The sequence below is a fragment of the Artibeus jamaicensis genome, unplaced genomic scaffold (assembly GCF_021234435.1).
Source record: "Artibeus jamaicensis isolate MK-2021 breed Jamaican fruit bat unplaced genomic scaffold, CSHL_Jam_final scaffold_612, whole genome shotgun sequence".
NCBI classification, from domain to species: domain Eukaryota; kingdom Metazoa; phylum Chordata; class Mammalia; order Chiroptera; family Phyllostomidae; genus Artibeus; species Artibeus jamaicensis.
The window spans coordinates 9,666,743-9,691,119 of NW_026522049.1; the positions used below are offsets into that span (position 1 = coordinate 9,666,743).

Here is a 24,377-nt window from a genome sequence, read left to right on the forward strand (position 1 = left end):
CCCAGCTTCCTCTCCCTCTGCTCCTCGGTGCTCACCACCATCCCTCTGAAAGGGCTCTGGTGACTTCACCAAGACTACGCGCCTCCAGGGTGTTGCTCTGACTTGGTACAAACACGAGAACCAGTTTTTCATGACCTCTTTTGGCCCACAGGAAACAACCACATTCTTAGCCTGGCCTCTGAGGGCCCCCGACCCCACCCCCAAGGAGCCCCAGCCCCGGCCCCCAGCGCTTCCCCAAGAAACCTTCCTCTGCAGCCTTCCTCCAAGCCCCGGCCGAGGTATTTGAAGTCCTGACCTTGGCCTACTTCCAAGCGAACTCAAGTCCTGGTTCTCCGGGCACCTCCTCCGGGAGCCCCCGGGGCTCTTCCCGGCCTCCACCTGCTCACCTGTTCTCATTCACGGGAGTGTCGGCTCCAGGCCAGCAGCAGCACACGCCTCATCTTCTCGCTTGCTCAGACTGGAAGCTCCCAAGGCAGGGGCTGCGTTCTACACACCCATCTACACCCCACAGGCCCGTGTGTCTGTCTCCAACGACTGCAAAACCACATCCCCACCCCATCCCGAAGCTCAGCGCAGCATCCCTCAGGCCTCCTCCGCTCTGCAGTGAAAGCAAACGCCGTATCCTCCGCTCTGCGGGCCACTGTAGCTGCCCCCCACCTCGGCCCATGCACTCACGGGCGCCCTCGGCAGGCCTGGCATCAGAGAGAGCGCTGAGTGAGCACAACCCCACCCTGCCAGGTGCCACTGCACCCTCCACGTCCCATGGGGCCTCCTCGCCAGGGGGCCAGTCTCGGGACTGGAAGCCGCACACAAAGCTGGCAGTTTGCACACCCACCTGGCAAGGTTACTGAGGGGCCGAGGGGAGGTGGGTGTGAGGGCTTCACCCACCGCCCTCCTGGGAGTCGGGCCCGAGAACCTGGGGCTCCTGAGCCCGACACACCGCCCAGGCACCTGACCCTCAACCTCCTCCCTCCAGCAGCGGATAAGAATCCCTGGCAGCCCTGCACGTGGATACCCTGAGGGCAATATTCTGCCCGGAAACAAGCCAAGGGTGACAGAGCGGCCTTCAATCCGTCGCCCAGGATGCCGATGACGGGACCGTGACATGGGCTCACGGACCACTCAGACAGGTGCCCCAGACACAACACCCCTCGTGGGCCTGTCGCCCTCCATTTAAATAGGCCCCGTGGTCGGGCAGCGGGGGTCCCTAGCAGCACAGTCAACGCACCTTGCAGGCTTCAGGGCCGCACACAGAAGGTGCCCACCAGGTGCGAGGGAAGCCCAACCCACACCCAGGGACCCTGGGGGGCAGCAGACGCCTCCAGACTGGCTCCTCCATCTCCAAACTGCTCACAGGACTAACAGGAAGGCTTGATCAATACTGACTTTCCCATCACGGGGGTGACTCACTGGGAAGTCCTACCCGGCTTAAAATTCAACTGTGACTAGAAACAAAATAGCCTAATAGCAGGGTCAGGTTTAAAACAGCACCTGCGACTTGTGGACATTGAACACTTGTAAATGATGACCATTGAGCCCCCTGACCTCCTGGGTTTGCTCAGAAAATCCTGCTAAGGTGCTCTGAACCGTCTGTCCTGGCCCTAGCAATCCCCCGACCCACTAAGGGGTGGCCTGGGGTTTCAGAATAGTCCCCAGGGACGTGAAGAGGAAGTGGCTTTGACCTGAATTCCATGCATCTGACTGGTGTGTGTGCAGCGAGAAAGTAAGCTTTCAGAAACGCACAGGTACGCCGTCCTGGCATGTCATTCCCCCCCACGTGGCTGCTGCAGAATCTAAACACAGCAACTTCTTCACCCAAAAAACGGGGAAATGGGTGAGGTGAGGTTTCCCAGTCACTGTAAGTAAGGGGGTGCCCTGCAGACAGACAAAACATTTCAAGCACGTAGCCAAAGCGTCTGAAGGCGAATGCCCTTGTGAAAACGTGCCCTTGGAGGTATTGGACCCACTTATTTCAACATAGATCTGTGACCAACTCCCAGGATTGGCCAGAAGGTCCATCCCATCACAAGGGGGCTTAGCGACAGCACATTACTCCATCGTTAGGGGCTGTGGTCTGTGTCTCCCCCAAGTTCATCTGCCAAAGCCCTCACCCCCAATGGGGCGGTGTTAGCATGGGCCTTGGGGTGACTCGGTTTGAAGAAGGTCAGGAGTGTGGGGCCACCCACCATGGGACTAGTGTTCTTAGAAAAAGAGGAAGCGGGCAGATCGTCCTCACCCTCCCGATCTCTCTCCCCGTCCTGGGACAACACAGGAGGAGGCAGCCATCTGCAGACCAGGGAGCGGGCTCCCGCCAGACCCCAGGTCTGCCAGCACCTTGACCTTGGACTTCCAGCCTCCCGAACTGTGAGAAATAAACGTCTGTTGTTTACTTCTGTAGCTCTGGAGGAGGGCATCACCAACCCGGGGTGGGGGCACACCTCCCTCTTCGTCCTGTGACAACCCTGTCTGCCCAGGGACAGAAAGAATGGCCATGGGCTTCCTTCCCAGGGCGCGGGGAAAATGCCCATCCACTTCCAGGCCCACGGGGGCTGTTGGCAGCCAGCTTCCTCCCACGGGGCCCAGACCAACGAAGGCTGCTCCTCCGAGCAGGGCGGACGGAGAGCCTCTTGCAGCCAGGAGGGCTCAGCTACCTCCCAGTCTCCTCGGAATCCAGCAGGTCTGGGTCTGAGCCCCGACTCCCGGCGGCGGGGGGGGGGGGGGGGGGGGACTCAGTACAAAGAACCGGCCCGAGAGAGAAACTGTGAGGACGGTGGACAGACAGAGGGTGACGGGCAGCCCAGTGGCCCCTCTCCTGGGCTCTTGGAGCCTCAGTCGCCTCTTCTGCAAAGCACTTTTCCACAGTGCCCAAGCTCCCACTGTGAGAACAGAGTCCATTCGCAATAAAAAAAAAAAAATTGAGCTGTCAAAACAAATGAAAAACTTCCAGTCTCATCAGCGAGGGAAGCAAACAGCTACGCAAACCTCTCTCCTGGAAAAATAAAAAAATGAAAAGGCAATTACACGTCACATGGCTGATTAGTAATAAATTTCATTTGTGACTGAATAGCACGCGAGTCCGGCCGCTGACTCGCCTTCCCCTGAAAGGAACACATTATCTGGGGTCCTCTCCTTAGAGGAAACAAACCTGTCCCTGGTGACTCAGCTCCAGTCTGTGCCTGCTGGGGAGGCCTCCCCTGACCTCACGCAGCCATCGCTGTGCGCCTGTGGCACCTGCCACGCCGTGGCGGCCCCGGACTGAGGCGTTCTGCAGTTTGGCTCCCTCGCTACCTCACATGGTGTGTACGCACAGATGTGAGGTAGCATCAAGAAAGAAGTACAGATTTTCACCCTGGCTGGTGTAGCTCAGTGGATTGAGCTCGGGCCTGCGAACCAGAGGATCAAGGTCCGATTCCCAATCAGGAAACATGCCTGGGTTGCAGGCCAGTTCCCAGCAAGGGACACACGAGAGGCAACCCTACATTGATGTTTCTCTCCCTCTCTCCTTCCCTTCCCCTCTAAACATAAATAAATAAAATAAAAATAGAAGGAAGTGCAGATGTTCAACAGTGTAAGATTTCCCATTTTTGGCCATTTTTAAGTGGCATTAAGAACATTCTCTGTCTCCATTAAACAACTCCCTCCTGCCCCTTCCCGCAGCCTGTGGTGACCACTGCTCTGTGTCCATGAATCTGCCTACTGTAGGGACCTCCTATACCTGGAATCATACTGTGTGTGTTACTGGCTTGTTTCACATGGCACAGTGTCCCCAAGGTCCGTCCCCATCGAAGCGTATGTCACACTCTTCTTCCTTTTGAAGGCTGAACAAAACTCCACCACTCCAGCCCAGAGTTTGTGAAATCATTTGCCCGCTGTGGACACGTGGGTTGCTTCCACTTTTTGACTATTGCACATCATTATTTGCTGCTGTGAACACACGTGTGCAAATACCCAACTCCCTGCTTTCGGTGCAAAGCAGGACTGCTGGATCAGATGGCAATTTGGTGTGTAACTTTTTTTTGAGGAACTGCCTTGTGGTGACTGCATTTGCATTCCCATCAGCAATGCGGGAGGAGTCCCAATGTCTTCGCCTCCTTGCCAACACTTACTATTTTCCATTTCTGATGCTCGCCATCCTGATGGGTGTGAAGGGGCATCTCGTTGGGGTTTTGATGTGCATTTCCCTAATGACTAGCAATGCTGAGCATCTTGGCCTGCGCTTATTGGCTGCAAAGAATCGTTTTTTTAAACCAGAAGGATCTGACTCCTCCTCCTAAGGGAGTCTCTCGCCCGCCACCCCCAAAAAGCACCATCACTTCCCATGAACCGTTTCATTGGTTGCCCGAGTGAGTGGCTTGGGTTCCAAACACATTTCCCTTGGAAACACCTGCTGAGGTGGGACCCCGCCTGAGCCCTGACTGTGGGAAGCAGAGACTCTGCGCCCCCCCAAGAGGGCAGCTCCTCCCCACTGTCCCGGAGGGAGGTTCTCCAGCAAAAATCGTTTCCTAATCGGATGACGTCTCTGCATCTGGCTTCCCACGCCCCCCTGAGCCCCAAGCTCTGGAAAACAGCCCCCACCCTCCCAGGGCCACAGGTGCACGACTCACCCCGCTCCCCACTTAAAACATGTCCGTTCGTGTTTCTGATTAAGGGGTGCCATGCTTTTCAGACCCTGTGTCCTGAATGGGGGCTGAGGCTGGGCCTCCCAGTCCCAGGCCTCGTGCCCTTGACCATTGCCCTTGACCATACCAATTTGGCTCTGCCCCAGGAGGCCACACGACCCCTAACGACCTGGTGATCCCTGGGGCAGGAAGAGGGTTCAGGGTGCACCCTGTTCGCGCTAGCATGTGAATGACTCCTTTCAGTCATTTTGTGCCCCTCCCCCAAGCGCAGGGGCTTTCTGGGAATCCAGACAGTACCCCTCCCTCCTGGAGGAGAGTCGCTTCCATCTTCCTCCGAGGCAGCAGGAGCGTCCGGAGAAAGAGGAGCTCCGGGGCGGGAGATGCATTGCTGTCCCCAGAGAGGAAAAGGCGCAACAGAGAACCTGTGAAACTCTGCCTACGGAGAATTAAGCTCCAGTCTGACCGCAAGGGTCATTTGAAAAGGCAAGTGGAGCTAAGAGCGGATCATCGGAATCCACACACACCCGGGAGGGTTTTTTTTTTTTTTCTTTTAAGGACGTAAGCAACTTCTGATGTGTGTTTTCTCCATCCTTTCCCACAAGCACAGCTCCCCCCCGGATCTTACGACGGGCGCTTCCCCAACATAGGATTCCCATGGACGCGCCTGGGAAGTACTGCACCCACCGTCTGAGATGGGCGCCCTTAGCACGTCCCACTCCACAGGCGAGGAAACCAGGCAGGGGCGGTGCACCTGGGGTCCCAGGAACCCCCAGTCTGAATTCTCTCTCTCTCTCTCTTATTTTAGTCCTCACTAAAATTGATTTTAGAGAAAGAGGAAGGGGGGAGGGGAGGGGGAGAGAGAAAGAGAGGGAGAGAAACATGGACTGGTTGCCTCTCTTACACTCCCCGACCAGGGATCAAACCCACAATCCTTTCAAACACAGGACGACAGTCCAACTAATGGAGCCACCTGGCCAGGGCTGAATTCTCATTTTGAGGGGCTCTGGGCTCTACTTCAACTTTCCAAAGAAAATCTGGACCCTCACACATGACTGAAGGGGTCAGGGGCAGGGAACTGGTTCCGGACACAGCAGAAGGCCTCCTGACCGAGACGCTTGGGCTCTGCTAGCTCAGAAAGCCGGAAAGTGACTTAAAATTTGGAATCTACTGTCCTGATAACAGGCAAGTGACACCCAACACCGCCCCCCCCCCCCGCCGCCCACCACGATGACCCTGCCAGGAAGCCCCGTGCATTGCCGGGTTCTTCAATGCTATTCATGCAGTGGAGACAGTTTCGGCGCTGAACAGGCAGGGTGAGGGTGAGCCTGCCAGCACCAAGCCTGCCACTGCTTCTCATCAACGGCTGCAACGTGCCCGGCTGAGTGCGGCACATAAATCCGCCTCGGTTAACAAGCACCAGTAGCAGAGCCCGGCCCTGGATGCAGAGCCAGCGGCCCCTTTGAAACGAACCACCGCTTGCTCCTCTCAGCCCTGCCCCAGGGCCGGGAGGGGCTCTGACACACGGGGGGGGGGGGGGGGGGGGGCCCTCATCACACCGACCACAGGGCCATGCCCAAGACTACCCGGCACCCCAGCCCAGGGCGGCCTCGGGTCTCCCCGACCCAGCTAGTGATGGGAACAGGGTCATCTCCGAGCTGGGTGCTCTTGGAAAGTTAGAAAACAGGACCCTGGCCATGAAGGGAAGAGTGCTCCCCCGAAAAGGTCTCGCTTCCGTCATCAGAGGAGTAAGTTAGACCGTCACTCCCACAGGGGTGTGCGTGCGTGCTGTTTTATCCTAACCCTGAGCCGTTTATCCTAACCAGAGACATTTTTTTCCATTGCTTTTCAGAGAGAATGAAGACAGGAGGAAGGGAAACATCAATCGGTTGCTGCCTACACACACCCGGACCGGGGATCGAACCCACAACCCAGGTATGTGGCCTGACCAGGATTCAAACCTGCAGCTCTTCAGTTATGAGACAATGCTCCAACCAACGGAGCCACAGCAGCCAGGGCTGCTCCCACAGCCTTACCGCTGGTCCTCACCCTCACCAGGCAACCCTGACGCCCCGACAGGGGTGGGCGCTCCTCCACGGAGCATTCCTGAGAGCCAGAGTGGCCCGGTCTACACTGGCCTTTCTATCTCTGCTCCCCACAATGCTGACCCTCCCAGAAGCCCCCCCAGCTTACCTTTTCACCAGGGCCACTCCAGTGCTCAAACGGTGCCAAAGCTTCCCGTGCCCCAATCCATCCGCAGGTCCTTCCCTCCGGGGGCTGTCCCCTTGGGCCCCGAGACGCAAACAGTCCAGGGGCACTAACGTCACATGCCCTCAAGCCTTTTCAGCAGGTGGATGACCACACCACCCCCACTCCCACCCTTCCCCAGACCCCTGGTCAGCCCCCCGTAACCTAGCACCAGACACATACTGCTTAGGACTGCTCACCAGGAACTTCACTTTTCCCAACAGGGCAGCCAGCTCCCGAAGGAGAGAAAAAAGTCTCGCCTGTTTTTCACACGCTCTCCTGCAACCAGAAGCAGGGCTCGTACCCTCCCCAATGCCCACCTCCTGCTGCCCCTGCTCAGGTGGGGACATGACCATGAACGTGCGGGTCTCTGGGGGGCCAGCCTAGTCGGTGGTTCCAGAGGTGGACGCGAGCTCAAACTCGCTGCGTTCCAACCTTCCCTGTGTGGAAAAGAGGGTCTATCCTCGAGGGGTGACACTGCTCAGTGCAGAGGGGGGCCACCACGCCATGGAGAGAGGACACAGGTATAAGCAGCCATTCTTTGGATGCTTCCCACCTGCCAGTTCTGCTTGGTGTTCTAGATACACTGTTGCTGATTGTAGATACATTGTTACCAAACCTAGAGACACGGTAGGGGCCCTGGACACATTGTTGCCTATACTAAACACATGGCTGCCAATCCTAGTTAGGTTCTCACCAAGCCTTGTGCATCCCTAATAGAACAGTGTTATCCCAGACTACAGATGGAGACATGGAGGCTTGTGGCTCCCTTTCCCACATGGCTCACTGCGCCTGAGATGAGGAGACGGAGCCGTGTTCCGGAGGCCGGGGCTTCAAAGGCAGCGCCGCGCACACCAGCAAGCCTCGCAGAGCCGGCAGATGAAAGGCAGGCGCTGTCCTGGCTTGTCCGGGTGAGTTCGCATCCACCCCATTCGTTCCACATGCACAAGGTGTTTTTACAAGATTCTTTTTTACGAGCTACGCTTGACATTAACATGCCAAGTTCAAATGATTGTGTTTACATTTTCTGTAAGAAATATCCCACCTCACAGGACTCCTCAGGAGCAGGAAGCTTTTCGTGATGATTTCTTAGGTGTTAATTATGCGTGGTAGTCCTCTTCACACCGTCCCAGACACGTGGACTTCCTAGGGGGAAGCGTAGGCTTTACCTTCACCAAGGGCACCAAAGGCCTTGACCTGAAAGGAGTGGGGGGGGGGCGGGTGCTAAAGTGATGAGACTTTTAAGATGGGCACTGTCCCTGCCAGGATCCAAGTTTACGAGAGTCACCGAGAAAAACAGAAGCGACATCTGCTCGTGGTGAGGCCGCTGGTTTCAACCAGATTGAGGACTCCATCCACATTGTGTCTCGGAAGCTGAAGGCTGGAAAGGCCATGACAAATGACAGAGGCCCGTTCTGATATTCAGAGGAAGAGAGCAAGCAGTGGGCAGCTGCAGAGGAGACTGCACCCCGGTCCTCCACCATCGGGCCGCGCCTGGGGCCACCACACGGCAGAGCTCAGCCTCGAGGCCCACCTTCCACCGGGCCCCCAGCTCCACGCGGTGTCCAGCCCACAGCCAACGCAAACTGGTGCTGACAGACGGACGGTTCATTGAATCCCATCTGGAGGGAACCCCCTCCTCAGGGGTGAGGTGACCTGGACACAGGGCTGGACTCCCAAGTGACCTCTCCAGTAGCTCTCGGGTCTTGCTTCACTTTGGTGCACAGAAAAGCCTTGATGAAACAATGGTTTCTAAACGTAATTTTATTGCTTTCGAGTTCCTCGTAGTAGTAGTAGTAACTGGTGTGATAAAGTGTTTCGGCTGGCAGGCAGTAAAAATAAATTTGTTGTAAAGAATGCTTCAGAGTGAATGGGAGGAGGGGGGCAGAGAGCGTATCCCTTTAAGAAGTAAGCTACTTCTTGAGGTCTTCCCATGTGCCAGGCACAGAACCGTGTCCCAGGAATTCAAAGACGGCACGGGACCATTCCCCGCCTTGACTAGTGGGGAAAACGCCAGGGGAGTGACACACTGAAGAAATATAAAGAGAGTGCCAAGGGGCCATCCTGCTTGTAGCACCAACACCACGGGGAAAGGCGAAGCTGCCCGATTCTTAAAAGAGTTTGCCAGACGGCAAACTGGTCACATAGTTGTTCCAAGCAGACGGGCTTCCACCTGCCAGGGCCAAGCAACTTGAACGGGACCAGCCTGTTTCGGCAGCAGCCAGCAGAGTTGTTCGAAGCATCTGAGATGACAGTGACTTGCGGTGCTCTCTCAGAGAGCCACACAAGTGATTCCTAAGTTAACAATAACAAAAGGCAACCCACGGGGAAAAACATCTAGAACTTTCTAAATGTTGAACTGAACAACCACCTGTATGCTAAGTGTGGTCTCCATGGAGAACGTGAGAACGCAGATTCTGGAAATACCAAGAAGGCATGACACCAAACAGAAAAATACCTCACACAATACAGCCAACGAGAGACCCAGCACCAGTAACAGAAGTGTGTCTTATTATTCTCTATTAGGATTTCTGGCTGGTGAGCATCTTAACTACATCAAACTGCCCAAGGGGACCAATGTAGGAATGATAATTAAAGTGCAACCACATATTTAAATAGAGCAATGGGAAGTAAATATGTTGGTTTACTTTGCAAAATGAATCAGTAGGGTTGTCATTTTTTTGTTTTTTTTTTAAAATCTCTCATCTCAAAAGCAATAGGTTAGGACTTTCCATTTGTAAAAGTCCTGCAAAGACATCTCAAATCCCAAGTTGTAAAAGGCACACTCAATACAGTGACTCTGCCAAAGTGGCTCAGGTCTTTTAAGAAGACTTTAAGTCTCGCAGACTAGCTCGCGGACACAGAGCGGCAATCCTAATTCCAGACCATACCGCAGACCATATCCCAGGGGTTGCTGCAGAAGCCTCCACATTTTTCTGAAGTTGGCTCTCAGGAGCCAAGCAGGAAAGCAAGACCTAGGGGAGGCGGGTCAGGGGGACACTAACTTCATCCCTGGGGTCCTGTAAACAGGTACCCAAGAGGCTGCATTTCCTTGCTGGCCACTAGATGGCGCCTAGGCATTAGTGAGGTGGGCAAAGTGTACCCAAAGTGGACGGTTCTCAGGCCCTGGCAGAAACTGACAAATGGAAGGATTAAGGGAGAAAGCAAAATAAACAGATCTCTGAAATGGACGGTGAACTTCAGGGGCCTGGCCACTCTTTGCTGAAAAAAAAAATTGTCAAATCACACAACCGTGCGTAAGCAGCAAAATGCAGTCTTGTTAAAGAACCTTAACAGAGGTTTTTTGTTTTTTTTTTCCAGAATGGCTGTCTACTGAGCACCTACTATGTGCCGAGCTACCACACATAAAGGGCAAGGGCAGGCGAGCATCAGGTGTGCCCTACATTTCTGGCACTAAGCAAAGAGCACTTCTTCTCCAGGACGTCGCGTCCATAAGGGCAGCAGCAAGCCAAGTCCAAGGGGCTTAGCCTATGCCCGCCTCCCTCCTAAACATCTGATGTATGGATTAATTCACTCAGTTTTTATAAAAAGCTGCATGAAGTAGGTCCTGTTACAACTACAGCTTCATAGATGAGGAAACTGAGGCACGGGGAAATTGAATCACCTGCCTGAGATCTTAGCTATTGAGGAGCTGAGACACCTGCTAAGACCTCCCACTGCGCAGCTCTCTACAGCCTCACAGAATGGCAACAGGTGAGGCAAGGGACAGCCAACCAGAGCAGCGGTCATGGACTCAAAGGCAGTGAGGGGAGTCGGGTGCACAGAAGTCAGGGTAATCCAGAAAAGCTTCCAGGAGAGGGAGCTGAGCTAGAAGCAAAAGGAGGGCATCTCATACTGACCAAAACCACTGACAAGCATTTGGGGGTGAGGAATTCACCAACGTGGTTCTGGTCAGGTCCCTATTTTATAGATCTACCTGAGTCCTAGAGATTTTTAGAAATAACAAAGATTATATATTTACCTCTCCCACAAAAAAATTTCTGACATTAGTTTCTATAGCTATTAGAAAATGCTTTTATTTTGTTGTTTCGTAAGGGGAAAAAAACTCTCTCCCAATTATTTTCATGCTCTACATTTCTGGTGAGACTCAGAAAAGTTAAGTAACTTGTTTAGGACCAAAGAATGAACTGGAGGTGAAGGAGAAACTGGGACCAGGTGACCTTGCTGCATTCTAGAATAGCACTTTCCCCTGTTCAGTACGGGGGTGGCAGAGCAGGAAAGAGATAGAACATTCCAGGCCAGGAACGCAGCAGGTGCAAAACCAGAGAGACGGGACCTGCATGGCTTACTCACTGCAGAGCTAAAGCAGGGTGCCGGGGAGTGCTGGGAACTCACAAGGGATCCCTACAATAAAGTCTTATTAAGGAGGCATCACAGCCCAATAACGGAGGCCTTGGGCTTGATTCCTGGACCAGGATTGGGCACCACAAAAGGCACACACGGAGTATTGGGGGTTGGCAAACCTACCGAACCAGAAGGACGACTCAGGGGCCAAGTGCACGTGCCCTCAGAGAGTCCACGCAGGTCTGGACTAGACTGGAGTGTAGACAGAAACAGGGGCCAATCAGAACCATTTCAAGGGACCAATCAGAACCATTTCAAGGGACCAATCAGAACCATTTCAAGGGGCCAATCAGAACCATTTCAAGGGACCAATTGGAACCATTTCAAGGGGCCAATCAGAACCATCTCCCCTTCAGTGAGGGGGGAAAGGGGGCGTGGCATTCGTCAGCCTCCCCAGGAAAGGATGGGTTGAAGAACTGAGATTGAACTAGAAATTCCATCCTGAGCCAACGCTTGTGGTTGAAAACCCACCGACATGTTTGTGAGAAAGAGAATCCCAAATACACTGCCCAACCAAGTCAGGCGTGGAAAACAAAGGAATTTCCTGTGATAGGAGCGCATGTCCACTACCCCGTGTTGGGACCCAACCTACGCTGTGAGCTCGCCATCCACAGAAATTGGACAGAGAACCAAGGGAGGCGGAACAGAGACCTTCCTCTGGGGCCACTCTGAGCTTCTCTTTCAAACCCTGAGTCTGTGGGTGGGTATATGCTCTCCCTGATCTGAGACCCAGGAAAATTGGGGGTGGAGAATAAATGGAGGACAACACCGGTGAACCTGACCTGTGAAGGCTGCATGACCTAAATATAGTCAATAGTTAACAACTTGGGAAAGCACTGCTACAGCCGGGTGGGTCGTGCACCTCTCACCTAGGTGTTGGGTTGGGTTTTTTTATTTGTTTGTTTGTTTTTTAGGCTTCCTCCTTTTTCTCCAAGGAGTCCATGAAAGATCACTTAGATACTTTAAACTAGAGGAATATGGCAAACCTTTTACACATAAAGTCATTGCTCTTTAATTATCATCAGACTCCTGTTCCCTAAAGTGCTACGAACCGCAATCCGCCCAGCTCCGCGTGGTGCTGTCTGATTTACTTAGCCAGACGTACATCTGCAATAATCAATTTTACAGGGAAAAACCGCTGAGCGCAGGCGGACCTCAGAGACCACGTGGGTTCGGTTCCAGACCACCGCGACGAACCGAGCCGTCACCTTTTTCTACGGGTGGAGGGTCTTGCCTTCCTTTTTTTTTTTAAAGCAACATCTGTGAAGCAAATAAAACCAGGTATGCTTGTACATTTTACATGAGAGGACAAGTTCAAACTAGACATCTGCAGTATCTCAGGAAAACGTCAGAGTTCAGCTCTATAAAACACGTATGCTTTTGGGCTGTCGAAATATGCCTGTTCTTCCATGTCAAGGGTAATTTAAAAAGCGGTCCGCACATACCTGAGTCACCAAACCAACAACGAATCCTAACACGGCTTTAAAAGAAAGCGAGTGCCCCGTTAGGAAGGAAAGAGTCTCAGGAAAGCACACACAGCGGCGACCATCGGGTCACGGAAAACCCTCCAAATGTGAGCGGTGGCATGGAAATACACGCGCACCCACAATTCTGAGCCAACAGCATTTTTGTTCTACGGCGGTCACTGAAGCAGATGCCTGTCTTGCTAAGGTGGCTGCTGAGAGGGTAAGGAGGCGCAAGAATACAGTTGCAAGCTACCTCCCCCTCCACCAGAACTTTCTGGACTAGGAAGTGAAGAGTTTCTGAAGTCTTTAAACCCTCTCTGCAGCGGTGCCCTGCTGTGCACGCACAATTCCACGCACCCCCAGCCGCCAGACTCCCTTCAACGAGGCGGCAGCGTGGGTTTCGAGACCATCCGCGTGGTCGTGGGGACGACAATGTCACTCAGCTCTGTGGGCTCATCCCCAGCTCCTTATAAAGGGAAGCCATCGCTGTGCAAGGAAGGACAAACTCAGGACAAAGCCCGTCCCTGCATCCCGGCTTCCTCTTCCCCCTCAAACACAAGGGCCTTATCACGGGAAGTTACTGCAGTCGGAGGCCCGCGACCCTCCTGGTAAAAGGAGGGCCTTTTCTGTGGTGTCCCAGCAAAATCTGAACCGCAGCCTGTAAGCTGGAAACTTCTCCCAGGGCAGGGAGACAGAAGCCTTCTGATGCGTTTCTTTGGTGTTTTAAATGAGCAGGGCAAATATATCTATGGTTTGACTCATAGCTTTAAAATCTTATTACGTAAGGGTGTTTTTTTTTTTTATGGTATCAGAATGAATTTTTTTAACTTAAAGAACTGAGTCCAATAAGTGCTCAGCGTGTATTTACTTAGGAATGGGGTGGAGGGGAAATAGATCATCACAGCTCAAGTTCTCGGTTCTCAGTTCAAGTACAGAAACAGCCAATATTTCCTTGAGATTGTAAAGTTCATCCATTTCCTAAACCATAAGTGAAATGGGAATAAGTGAAAAAAAGTAGGAAATTCTTCAAAACTGGTATCTGGGTCTTGACAATATGGGTAAGACTGATTTAAAATTAAAAAAAAAAACAATTTGGCCTTCAACAGTTTGAAAGTTGTAAAATCAAAGCCATTGTTAATACTGAGTCAATTAGACCAAAGCAATTTAATGAGAGAGACTTCCCCATGCCAAGGAAATATGCATCTATTGTGCTAACAACCTAATTTGTTTATTAGCCGTTTTATACCAAACACACACCCTTTCCTCGCAACAAATTGGTCTGTTTGTTTTTTTCCAGACCCTTGGGAGGGGAGAGGGGTAGGAGACACTCATGTTTTATAGTTTTCATCTTTCCAAACACGGAAAACCAGTCACGCTCCCCAGGTGCCAACAGGGCCGCGTGCGTCCGGACGTCAGAACCGGTGGGGCGCACCCCGCACCCCCCTCTCAGTCTGAGTCGAACCCTCTTTTCACAAACAACTAGAAAACGTTCTCTGTGTGCTCTGATGCCGAACACCATATTCAGGGAAGGGTCGGAAGACTTTATTCATTATTCCCGTTACCGTGTTGAAAGAGCGCAGAACTTTCCTTCCGAACATCTCAGACGGCGACATCAAGGGCCTACACCCAGAGAGCACGTGTAATTATTACATATTTAGTCAACAGACAAGGAGGGCATCTCTTAGGCTCAGGGAGCACCTCGGATGCGCTGGCTGAGAACAGCAGTTCCCAGCTCACGGGCCCGCGGGCACAAATACCTCTCCCATGAACCAGGGTTGACTTTTAAGTGAGTTTTGAAAACAAATCTATTTTATGATTAAAAAAAAGTTTTAAGCTATAATTGCTCCCTTAACCTCTTTTACCTCCACCCTTTTATTTTATTTATTTATTTATTTTATGTATTTACCTTTAGAGGGGAAGGGAAGGAGAGAGGGAGAGAAATATCAATGTGTGGTTGCCTCTTGTGCGTCCCCTGCTGGGAACTGGCCTGCCACCCACAAATGTCCCCTGACTGGGAATCGAACCGCGGTTGTTTGGTTCGCAGGCCTGCACTCAATCCACTGAGCTACGCCAGCCAGGGCTACCTCCACCCTTTTAAACGCAGCACGTTGGTTTAAACTACACAAAGCTGCGAAATTACCAAAGCTCCCCGACCTCCAGAAACCTCACTGTGCAAAGCAGAAATCCAGAGAAGTTTTAGAAGCAAGTCCCAGTGTCCTTGCAGCTCAGAATTTACTGCGCTAGATTCCTCATGCACATCTGTGGCTCCCGGCATTTTGGCAAAAGGGGACTCCAGCTCCACACGTTGTCAGCACGGCCACCATAACTGATGTCACAACAGGTGGGTGTCTCCTTGACGTCATTCGTGGCCCATGCAGTGACACTGCAATAGCAGGCCAAGGGTACTTGGCACAGGCCTCTTTAGAAGATCAACACCACCGATTCCACTTCACTAACCTACACCTACAGAAAGACCCTTGAAGGGCCTTTAAAATGTTGTTTGCTGTCTACCTGAAAACGGTGCATCCTGCACTGAGTTTTCCTGCAGCTCTGTTTCATGCAGGAGCACGGAACACGCCCCCCAGGGCCCAAGCAAAGGCCTCCATCTTGGGGGGGCTCAGGCATTACGGGCGCGTTTCATACAGCCGGTGCCCACTCAGTGCTGGCCGGGTTCAGCTGCTCCTTACCAGCACATTGGGATGAAACAAATGAAAGCAGATTTCAAAGGAAGCTACCACCCCTTTGGGAAACCCTTGGCAGAACTCGAAGGCAACAAGTGAAAATGATACAGTTCATTTGCATTTGCTGCCCTGGCCTGGCAACAATGCGGACAGGAAACATTCTTATGAGTAAACTAAGCCTCAGACAAAGACCAAACACCAGTGTAAACAACCACCATGCTCTAGGTCTTTCCTATTAAAAGGCCAAGGCAAATGTGGATGAGGGCATAGCAGTTTAATAACAAAAGCTGTCTTTGTCATCATCTAAAATCTTTTGTTGCACAGGAAATTTTCATTTTTGTAAGTTATGGTATGCCTGAAATAGCTACTGTACCTTACAAAAGTTTTTTTTTCCTGCTCAGATTCTAAAGCTATGTAAGAAATAAAATAAATTAAAAAGAAAAAAAAACACTACATGAAAATCAACCCTCTCTTCAGTCTTTACAACCAGGGTGGTTAATATGGAATATCAAAAAAAAAAAAGAAAGTGAAAATTCCTTACCACCCTAAAACACTGCATTATTTCTTTGTTAGAAAACATATGGAAGAAACTGGAAATATAAAAAAAAGCCATCGAAACTCAGCCCCTAAACTCTAATCTTGGAAGGACCAACATGGTTTCAGATTCAGTTCAGGATTTTACTGTTATAAATCTGACTTTCACTAGCATTTGTGTTTTTAACCCAACCCCTCCATCTTTAACTTGAACTACATATAATCAAGATTGTTTTCTTCCCTTTCCGTCCATGCCTGCTGGAGTCTTTTCATAAAATGGCCACAATGTTTAAAATGCAAGTGACTTTTTAAAAAGTCATCAGATTACTTGACTATCACTCATAAGCTTCAAATATCAGTTCGTTGTATTGCTGGAATCATAGAAAAACTGTAAGTAAAGGAGAGACAGACACCAACCTGTTGGACAAATTTACTTAATAATTCTCATAAAGTACCTATGTTCAAAGTAACATAAGACAGTCTTTCCAACCTTAAAATATGTCTTAAAAAAAGGTTTATTGGGATATAATTCACATACCATAAAAGGCACTAATTTAAAGTGCACAATGCAATAGTTTTATAGTATACTCAGAGTTGGGCAACCATCACCGTAATCTAATTTTAGAACATTTCATCACCCCAAAAAGAAACTGGGTACCCTTCACCAGTGAGTCCCTGTCCCCGCTTCCCTCACTCAGCCCTACAACTGCTAACCCACGTTCTCTGTGGGATTTTCTCCTCCCAGACTTCATTTAAATGGAATCAAACAATACATGCTCTTTGGGGGCTGGCTTCTTTCACTTTCTGTGTTTTTAAAGTCCTTCCAGTCGACCTCAGCGCATTTCTCAAGGCTGGACTTTTCTAACCCTTTTCAAACAAATGACCCTTTCAACTTCGAATCCTGACCCACGCCCCATCCCTCCTCAGAGATGCCATTTACTTGTGATTTGCCTCTGGAGAATCTACACGATAATTTGAGACTTAGGTTCTTTCCAAACTTCGTGTTCTTGGTTCTTCTTCTGGTAATGAAACACCGACCCCTTCAAACACCCACCTTCTAACATTTCCCTAACAATAGGCTGTGACTGTGTCTGAGGCAGAAAGATGACCGGACCCCTTAAAATAAGACAGCGACAACATGTTTAAAGCGTGCACTAATTCTTTTTCTTTTTTTAAGGCCACCAGATTATGTGGCAACCACTCCTAACTCCCCAATCCCCTTATTTTTGAGGGTCTGGTCACATCCTATTGATACGAAACAATCACGCCTGTGTGACTTCATCTGCTTCCAAAACGTCCCCATTTTCGAAATTAAAGGTTTTCTGAAGCTCACCCTGTGGCTGTGAGGACGACGAGGACACACGAATCCCTAAATATGCCAACACAGTGGGGAACCCACACCCCCATCTTCATGGCTGGCCCAGACAGCCGGAGGGACTCAGGCTGGGATGGGACTCATCAGCTACCCCTCCCAGTGCTGAGTGTTACAGCAGCTCTTGCAGAAACGCAGGACGTGTGTAAGCTCACTCCGGGCAGACTGAGCACTCCCCACAGCTTCGGAGCTGCAGGGAGGGGCAGGCCCTGAGCTGGAGCCCCCCCCTCACCCCCCCCCCCCCCGCAAGCTGGAATGAGGGTCCCAAGCTGGAATGAGGGTCCGGGTGCTTTGCATCTTTCCCCCAGGTTTTCAGGAGCCAAGCATCTCCAAGGCATCTTGGAGAAAAGCTGTGGCTACGCAGGATTATAAACATACATTAAAATACCCTTTTCCCCTCCTGCCTGTTTTCTCAAGAAAGAAACGCCTTTCACGGAGCCTGTTTGTCCACGAAGAACGCTCCAGAGACAGGACATCCTACTTTAAAATGCCGGACTCCTGCCACGCACAGGCCAGGCCACCACTGCCCTGAGAGAAAAACAGAGACACTGCCCAGTTCGGGAGGATGCCGTCATGAAATGGATGCAGTCTCTGGTAGCTCCCAAACTATACTCAGGGTTTACAGGCTAGGGACCCTCTTGGGTACCCCGCCGCCGCGGGCGGCGCACACGTCTGTGCGCCTGAGAAGGCAGCCCCGAACCTCCCGCCCCATCCACTGAGCTCCAAGTTTAGGGAACGAAGAGCAGGGGCGCTCCGATTTGCGGTCCGGCCGGCCTCCCTCGGCATCTTCCTCCCCGCAGGAAACCCGCGAAGGCCGTCCAAATCGGCGCTCACCCCGTCGGGGGCTCGGTCCTTCGCGGGCATTTAATGAGAAGCGCTTGTTTACACAGCCTGTCGGGACGGCGCCCGCGTCGGGGCCAGACAGCCCCCGCTCGCTGCCTCGGGACGCTCCCCCTCACTCTCCCAGGCTCCGTCGTGATTTTTCACATTGGCACCACCTGCATACCCTCGGCAACCATTACTCACCAGCACGCCCTCTGCGTTCCCAGCCCCGGTCCTGCGCCTGCATTTAAAGTTTAATCGTGATCTAGTTACCCTACTCCCAGCGCGGACGCGCCAGTGAGCCACGTTTCAATTTTCTGAGAAGAACAAGAGCCCCCTCCTCCCCTCCGTCCACAGCCCGTGGGGCCCTAACTTCTCCCTCCCCGCCTCCCTCCCTTCTTCCTTCCCTACCTCTGCCCGACGCTACCAAAACAAAAGCTATCAGATTGCAAGCGATAGCGACTGTGCAGAGATACTGCTTATTAACTATGCACAAAGGAAGTGCGGGGTCGGCGTAGGGAGTGCGACACCACTTCGGCCGCTCGACCACGGCCAGGGCCGCTCACTCGCAAGTCACACGCGCTCCTCTCTCCCCCGACGCCGGGGACCCTGGCGCTCCGGGAACCAGGGCGCGAGACTCCTCTGGCCGCGCAGGGCGCGTAGGTGTCGCCGGCAGCCGGGCGGCGGCGGCGGCGGCGGCGGCTACAGCCCGCGTTGCAGGCACGTGTGTGGAAATGTACGTCGGCTCCGACCACACACCCACTCGCGCACACTCGGGTGCTGCGCGACCACCGCCCCACCCACCCCCAGCCCCGCCAACAGCAGAAGAGCGTCCGCCGATCCGGTAGAAACTGGGGGGGGTCCCGGAGCCTTCCTAACTGGGGACTCGGACGCACTCCCCGGAAGAGCCCGGCTGATGTAGGTCCCCCGCCTTCGCACTTTTTTTTTTCCAAGAGCTGCGTGAAGGGATGGGGGACCAGGCGGGAACGCTCCCCGCACCCCAGAGCCGCACTGAGCTGCCCAGGGAGGCTAGGAGGCAGGTAACCCGCGGCAGATCCAGCGAAAGTGACGGGAAAGCTTAGGAATCTAAAGCGCCCGAGGGGCAAAGCGCGCTGGGCGTCTGGAGGCCGCGCCAGGATGTTTGGGAACATGTGCTGGGGCTGTGGGTCCGCTCCGCGCGGCACCTCCCCATCGAGGACAAGTGGCATCGCATCGGCCGCTGGGCTGCCCGCCGCCGCACCGCGTCGACCCCGCCGCGAGGGTCCCGCGCGGCCGCAGGAGCTGTCAGCGCGCGGCGCGGCAGCCGAGGCGGCACGCCGAGCGGCCCGGCGCGCCCGGAGGCGGACGAGTTGTGTGTTGCGGGACCCGGCCCGGAGCGAACTTGCCTGATCCAGTCCCAGCGCCGGGCCGGGAAGTGAGCGCGGCGGAGACGCGCTGCCCGCGGGGCAGGGCTCTCGGGACCGCAAAACAGAAAGCCCCCGAGGCGCCTCCCGCAGGGGCGGGGGGATGCGCGGAACCGGGGTCCGCGGAGCTTAAAACTCCCAAACCTGGGCTCCCCTCCGCGCCCCGCCCCGCCGCTCCCGCGCCCGGGGACCCGACAGCTGCGACCACTCGGATTTCGCAAACAGGGCGCAGCCCCTCGGAGGAAAAGTTCCCGCAGTGGCCGCGGACGGGCGGGCAAATACTCACTTTCTCCACTCGTGGGCCAGAGCCAGAGCGCGGCGGTGAGAAACAGGAGCCCCCACAGTGAGGTCAGGGACCCTCCTCCGAAACCAGACTTCATTCCTTTGCTTTAGGACGCAACTCCCCTTTCTCAAAAATAAAAGGGGTTGGGGAGGAAAAGAAAAAAGTCTCCAACGCAGTCTTCGCCCCCCTTCCACAAACGAGGGCGAAAGAAACAATACTCCAAAGGCGGAGCGCAGCGGACGGGGCGGGCGGCTCGGCGGGCCCCTCAGCACCGGCAGCCGCAGCCCAGGGCTCTGTCGAGTCGAGAACTCGGGGCGCGCTGGGGCGGGCTGTCGGCGTCGTCGGCCTCCATTTTCAAACCAGAGTGGCAGGAGGGGGGGAAACTGCAGGGAGAGGGGGCAAAGCCCAAATCCGTCCGGGCCAGGCGGAACAAACCTGACCGCGGCCCCGGGGAGAAGCTGTCCGCCGTCCGAGCCTCGGCGGCGGGAGGGCGCGACGCAGTTCCCAGGATCGCCCCGAAGTCCCCGGAGCGGGCGAGGCTGCTCGGGCCGAAATGCGGTGCGAAAATGAATGAGCGGCTGCCCGCCTGCTGGTCCTCCGGACTCCGCTCGCCGCCGCCGCCTCCCTCAGCGCCGCCGCCGGGAGCTCCTGCCCAAAACCAGGACACACACAAAGCGGCGGGCCGCCCGCGCCGCGCTCAGCACTCCCGCCGCCCGCCCCGCGCCAGCCCCCGCCCGGCCCCCGCCTGCCGCGCCGCCGGCCCCGCGCGCGGGGGCTCCGGCGAGCTGAAGGTCAAAGCCGAGGCGCGCGGCGCGCCGTGGAGCTCCCCCGGCGCGGGAGGGGCGTGGAGGGCCCGGGGAGCGGGGCCGAGGGTCTCCGAGCGCCGGGCACGGGCGCGCCGGGACCAGGCTCGCTGGCAGCGTCCCTCTCGCTCGCCCGCCGCTCTCGAGTTCGCCCGATGCGCTCGCTCCTCCTCGGGTTTTTTTCCCTTTTTTTTTTTTTTTCCGCTCAGCGGAGTTAATGCTGGTAAACAAGAGCCTCAGCCTCGCCGCGCCGCTGCCGCCGCCGCCGCCGCTGCCACACACTGGGGGCTGGCGCGCGCGCGCTCGGGCCCGCGCACACGCGCCCGCGCGCCCCCGAGAGCCGCCACCGCCGCAGCCGCGGCGCGCCCAGGGCCCGGCCCAGACCGGCGCGCGCCAAGAGCCGGAGCCCGGAATTCCAGGGACGTGCGGAGCGGAGCCGGAGCGTGGGGTGCTAGGCGGAGAGGCACCGCCCCCGTCCCCCGCCCGCGCTGCCGCCCGCGCGCACCCAGACCCACACGCGCGCACGCGCGCGCCCACTTGCTCTCGCTCCCACCCGCACTGCGCCGGCCACCCTGCACGCGCGCTCCCCTCCCGCAAGACTCCAAAAACAATGCCCCCGGCGCCGGCCCGGGCTGGGCGGAGGGGCCGAACGAGGAGAGGACAGAGGGAGGGAGTGGGGTGGGCGGGGAGTGCGGGGCCCGAGAGGTTCATTGAAAACAACAACAGCGCGGCTGGAAAGCGCGTTTCCCCGGTTCTTGAAAAGCTTCATTGTTTCTTGCAGCTGTTGCAAAATAAATAAATAAGTGCGTGCATGCGGCATTTTTTCGCAGCGCGCTGGAAAGCCCGAACGTGGCGGGAGGGGCACACCTGGGAGAAAGGAGGCTCGCAGGCTCCCAAGGCGGGCACTTTCACGCAAGGCTGCGGCGGCCGCCGCATGGCGACTTGGAGCCCAGAGTTCCGCGGCTCGCGGGGAACTGAGGGGATGGGGTGCGGCCCTGGGAGCTCGGCCCGGGGATGCAAGGGGGGGAGATGGCCCGCCGCGAGCGGGGAGTCGGGGAAGGGGGGGCCCAGACGGGCTGCTGCCCCGCGTGCCCAGGGCGCGTCCCCACGGCGACCGCCAGGGGGCGCAAAAGGCGCCGGGCAAGGCCGGCCCGCGGATCACCGCCCTCCCTCCGGGAGAGGAAATGTGGGGGCCCGGCCTGGGGGCCCAGCGGCCGGGGTCGCGCTGGCGGGGCCTCGAGGACCCGCGGCCCTCCCCGAACGCTCCTCCTGCTGCTCGGCGCTCCACCACGTGGGCGGCTTCGGGGAGCGACCGAAGCGCGTGCTGGGTGCGGGCTGCGGTGGCCCCGAGGCTGGGGGGTGTGTCCTGGGGGCCCCAGAGGACGAAGTGCGGGGCCGCGGCCCGGACCCATCTCCGCGCTGGAGTCGGGACCCCGCAGCTCGCCGCGCGCGCGCGCGACCAGCGGCCACGGCAGAAACCCACCCGCACCTGCCTCGGGTCCCCCGGGCACCTCCCTCTTGCGTCCTTCGCTGGGGAAGGGACCAGAAACCAGCACCAACCCCGTCCCCCCTGGGCTTCCCTCGCCCGCGCCCGAGGAGAGGCTGCCCCAAAGCCATCGAACGAATAAATGCCGCGGAGCCCAGGTCCTGAAAGGGGGACACGGTAGCAAGGGCTGGAGAGAGGAGTTTGAAATACGTGGACTTTTAAAAATAGTGAGTGGACCACGTGTAGCCTTTAATGTGATCAGGTTTCATGACTCAGGCTAATTGATGTCAATAATAAATAAAAAGGAGATGGCTCATAAACGTCGTGGATGTCTAGATCCAGTAGGAGTGTTTGTCTCGTAAACAACCGGGCTGCCTGCTCGGAAAACATCTGTTCGAAAGAAAAGGCAGGTCTGTTTATTTATTTATTTTTTGACTCTCTAATTGTAAAAGATTTCCGAGTTACATTATGCATCCCATCGTGTGTAAACAATTTTTTTTTAATGAAGACCTGAAAAACAAGTCAAAAGCTATCATAATGGAAACCTAGCCTCTCTCCCCTCCCCTATATTTATTCCCTAGATCATTTTTCTCCTTGGAAAATTTTAGCTCAATTCAGTGAGTCAGTTGTATAGAAGGGACATAAATCTTTTTTTACTTAAGAGAGTTATTCATGTGGGATTGTTTTTGCTTAGCTGAAATTCAGCTTAATTTTTAAATAAAATGTTCCAGTTTCGGATGTTCTGGACATTAAACAAAGGAAGACGTATATTAGAACCTTTGAAAAGAAACTTGAATTTAGCGTGTATCATGTAAAAATTAGGCACTACTGTGAATTATTAAAATTCAGTCTACTGAGTTTTAAATATTTGTTCAGAGTTCCCTGCATGAGGTTGGTTTTGTTGCCTACAGATTCTTTCTGCAGTTAAACGAAAAGGAAAATCAGTATTATTTTTTCACTATATTTGGTGTTTAGAATTGTTAGATACAAGCTTGTAAATTTAGAAGTTTAGAGCCAACTTTTAAGAGACTAATGTTAATATAAAAATCTTTAAATACCACACAACATATTTTTAGTATTAGTAATAAAAACTCTCCTTCAGTTGCCCCTAGGGACATGAGGTATATAGAACAAAGAGAAATAAATGCTTAGTTATTTAAATTGCAGGGTTTTTTTTTTAACTAAGATGACTTTTTATTTGTATATTTTTTAAATGTTTGTATTTTCTTAAAGGAGTAGGAAATCAGTAAGATTAAGCTATTTCAGGCAGTGAAGTTAGATACTTATTATGTAGCTTCACAGTTAGGAAAAAAGAATCAAAATGTCGTTTGCCTTTCAATTTCAACATGATCACATAGACAAAGAAGGCGATTCTTTTTTTTTTTTTTCCAATGATTACATTCTACATACAGAAGTGAAACTTATTTTTTCAACCTTGGCAATAAAATCACACAGTGAAACAGTTACAGGAGTCTTTGCTGTACGACCACACTGACAATGTAGCAAACTGTTACTTTTTATACAATTGCCCCCCACCCCCCCAACACACACACACACACACACACACACACACACACACACACCTTATACATTTCTTTTGGAGCAGAAACCGGTTGCTCATTTTCATTTTTTAAACACTGTTTACTTGAAAGTAGCTTTATGTAAAATAATTCTGCTAAATGTACCAGAGTGCCCCCCAATGATATATATACGTAGTGAACATACCAGACACAGCACAATTGCCAATCGACAAGTATTAGCAGTAATATGATACACTGTGATCTATCCCCAGAAAGGAATGGTGCTCAGTAGCAAAAGGGAATAAACTGCAGCCACGCAGTAACAGGGGAAGATTTTTGAAACAGGCTGTTAAAGGGGCGAGGGGGAAGCAAGTTCTGAAAAACTGCACAAATGGCATTCTGGTGAAGCTCTTAAGAGAAAGGACAGCAAGAAATACATGGCAAAATCTTCAGTGCAAAAGAATGAAATACAGGATAGAATCTTTTTGTTTTGTTTTGTCATTTTAACAAGCAGATTAGTAAAGAACAAAACACCCAGGGCCCTGCTGACCTTTGGGGGGGGGCGGTGGGGGTAAGAAGCCCAGAAACAGTGCACTGATCTTAGAAATATGTCCATTCTTGGACCTGGTGTCAGATTTACAGTTTCTACTCTACGGATATAACCAATGCACATGATACACATATTTTGTGTGCATAATATATTAAAGAAAGGGAGTGTTCCGCTTTTCCAATATGATTCTCCCAGACTCCGAGCTGTGAGTACAGGCACTTCCAAAGAA

At 53.6% G+C, this 24,377-nt stretch overlaps 1 protein-coding gene across 4 annotated transcripts in view; it reads right to left on the bottom strand.

Annotated features, from left to right (window-relative positions):
- IGF1R (insulin like growth factor 1 receptor) overlaps positions 1-20,878 on the bottom strand; it is a 231,257-nt gene extending 210,379 nt beyond the window's left edge. For 3 of the 4 annotated variants that reach the window (XM_037145944.2, XM_037145943.2, XM_037145945.2), the window contains exon 1: positions 19,793-20,878. In XM_037145944.2, the coding sequence (XP_037001839.2) occupies positions 19,793-19,886 (94 nt within the window). In that variant the 5' untranslated portion in view covers positions 19,887-20,878. Of the gene's footprint in view, positions 1-386; positions 443-19,792 lie in introns of those variants that run through there. The other variant, XM_037145946.2, reaches the window with a different exon arrangement.
- Positions 20,879-24,377: the final 3,499 nt, after the last annotated feature.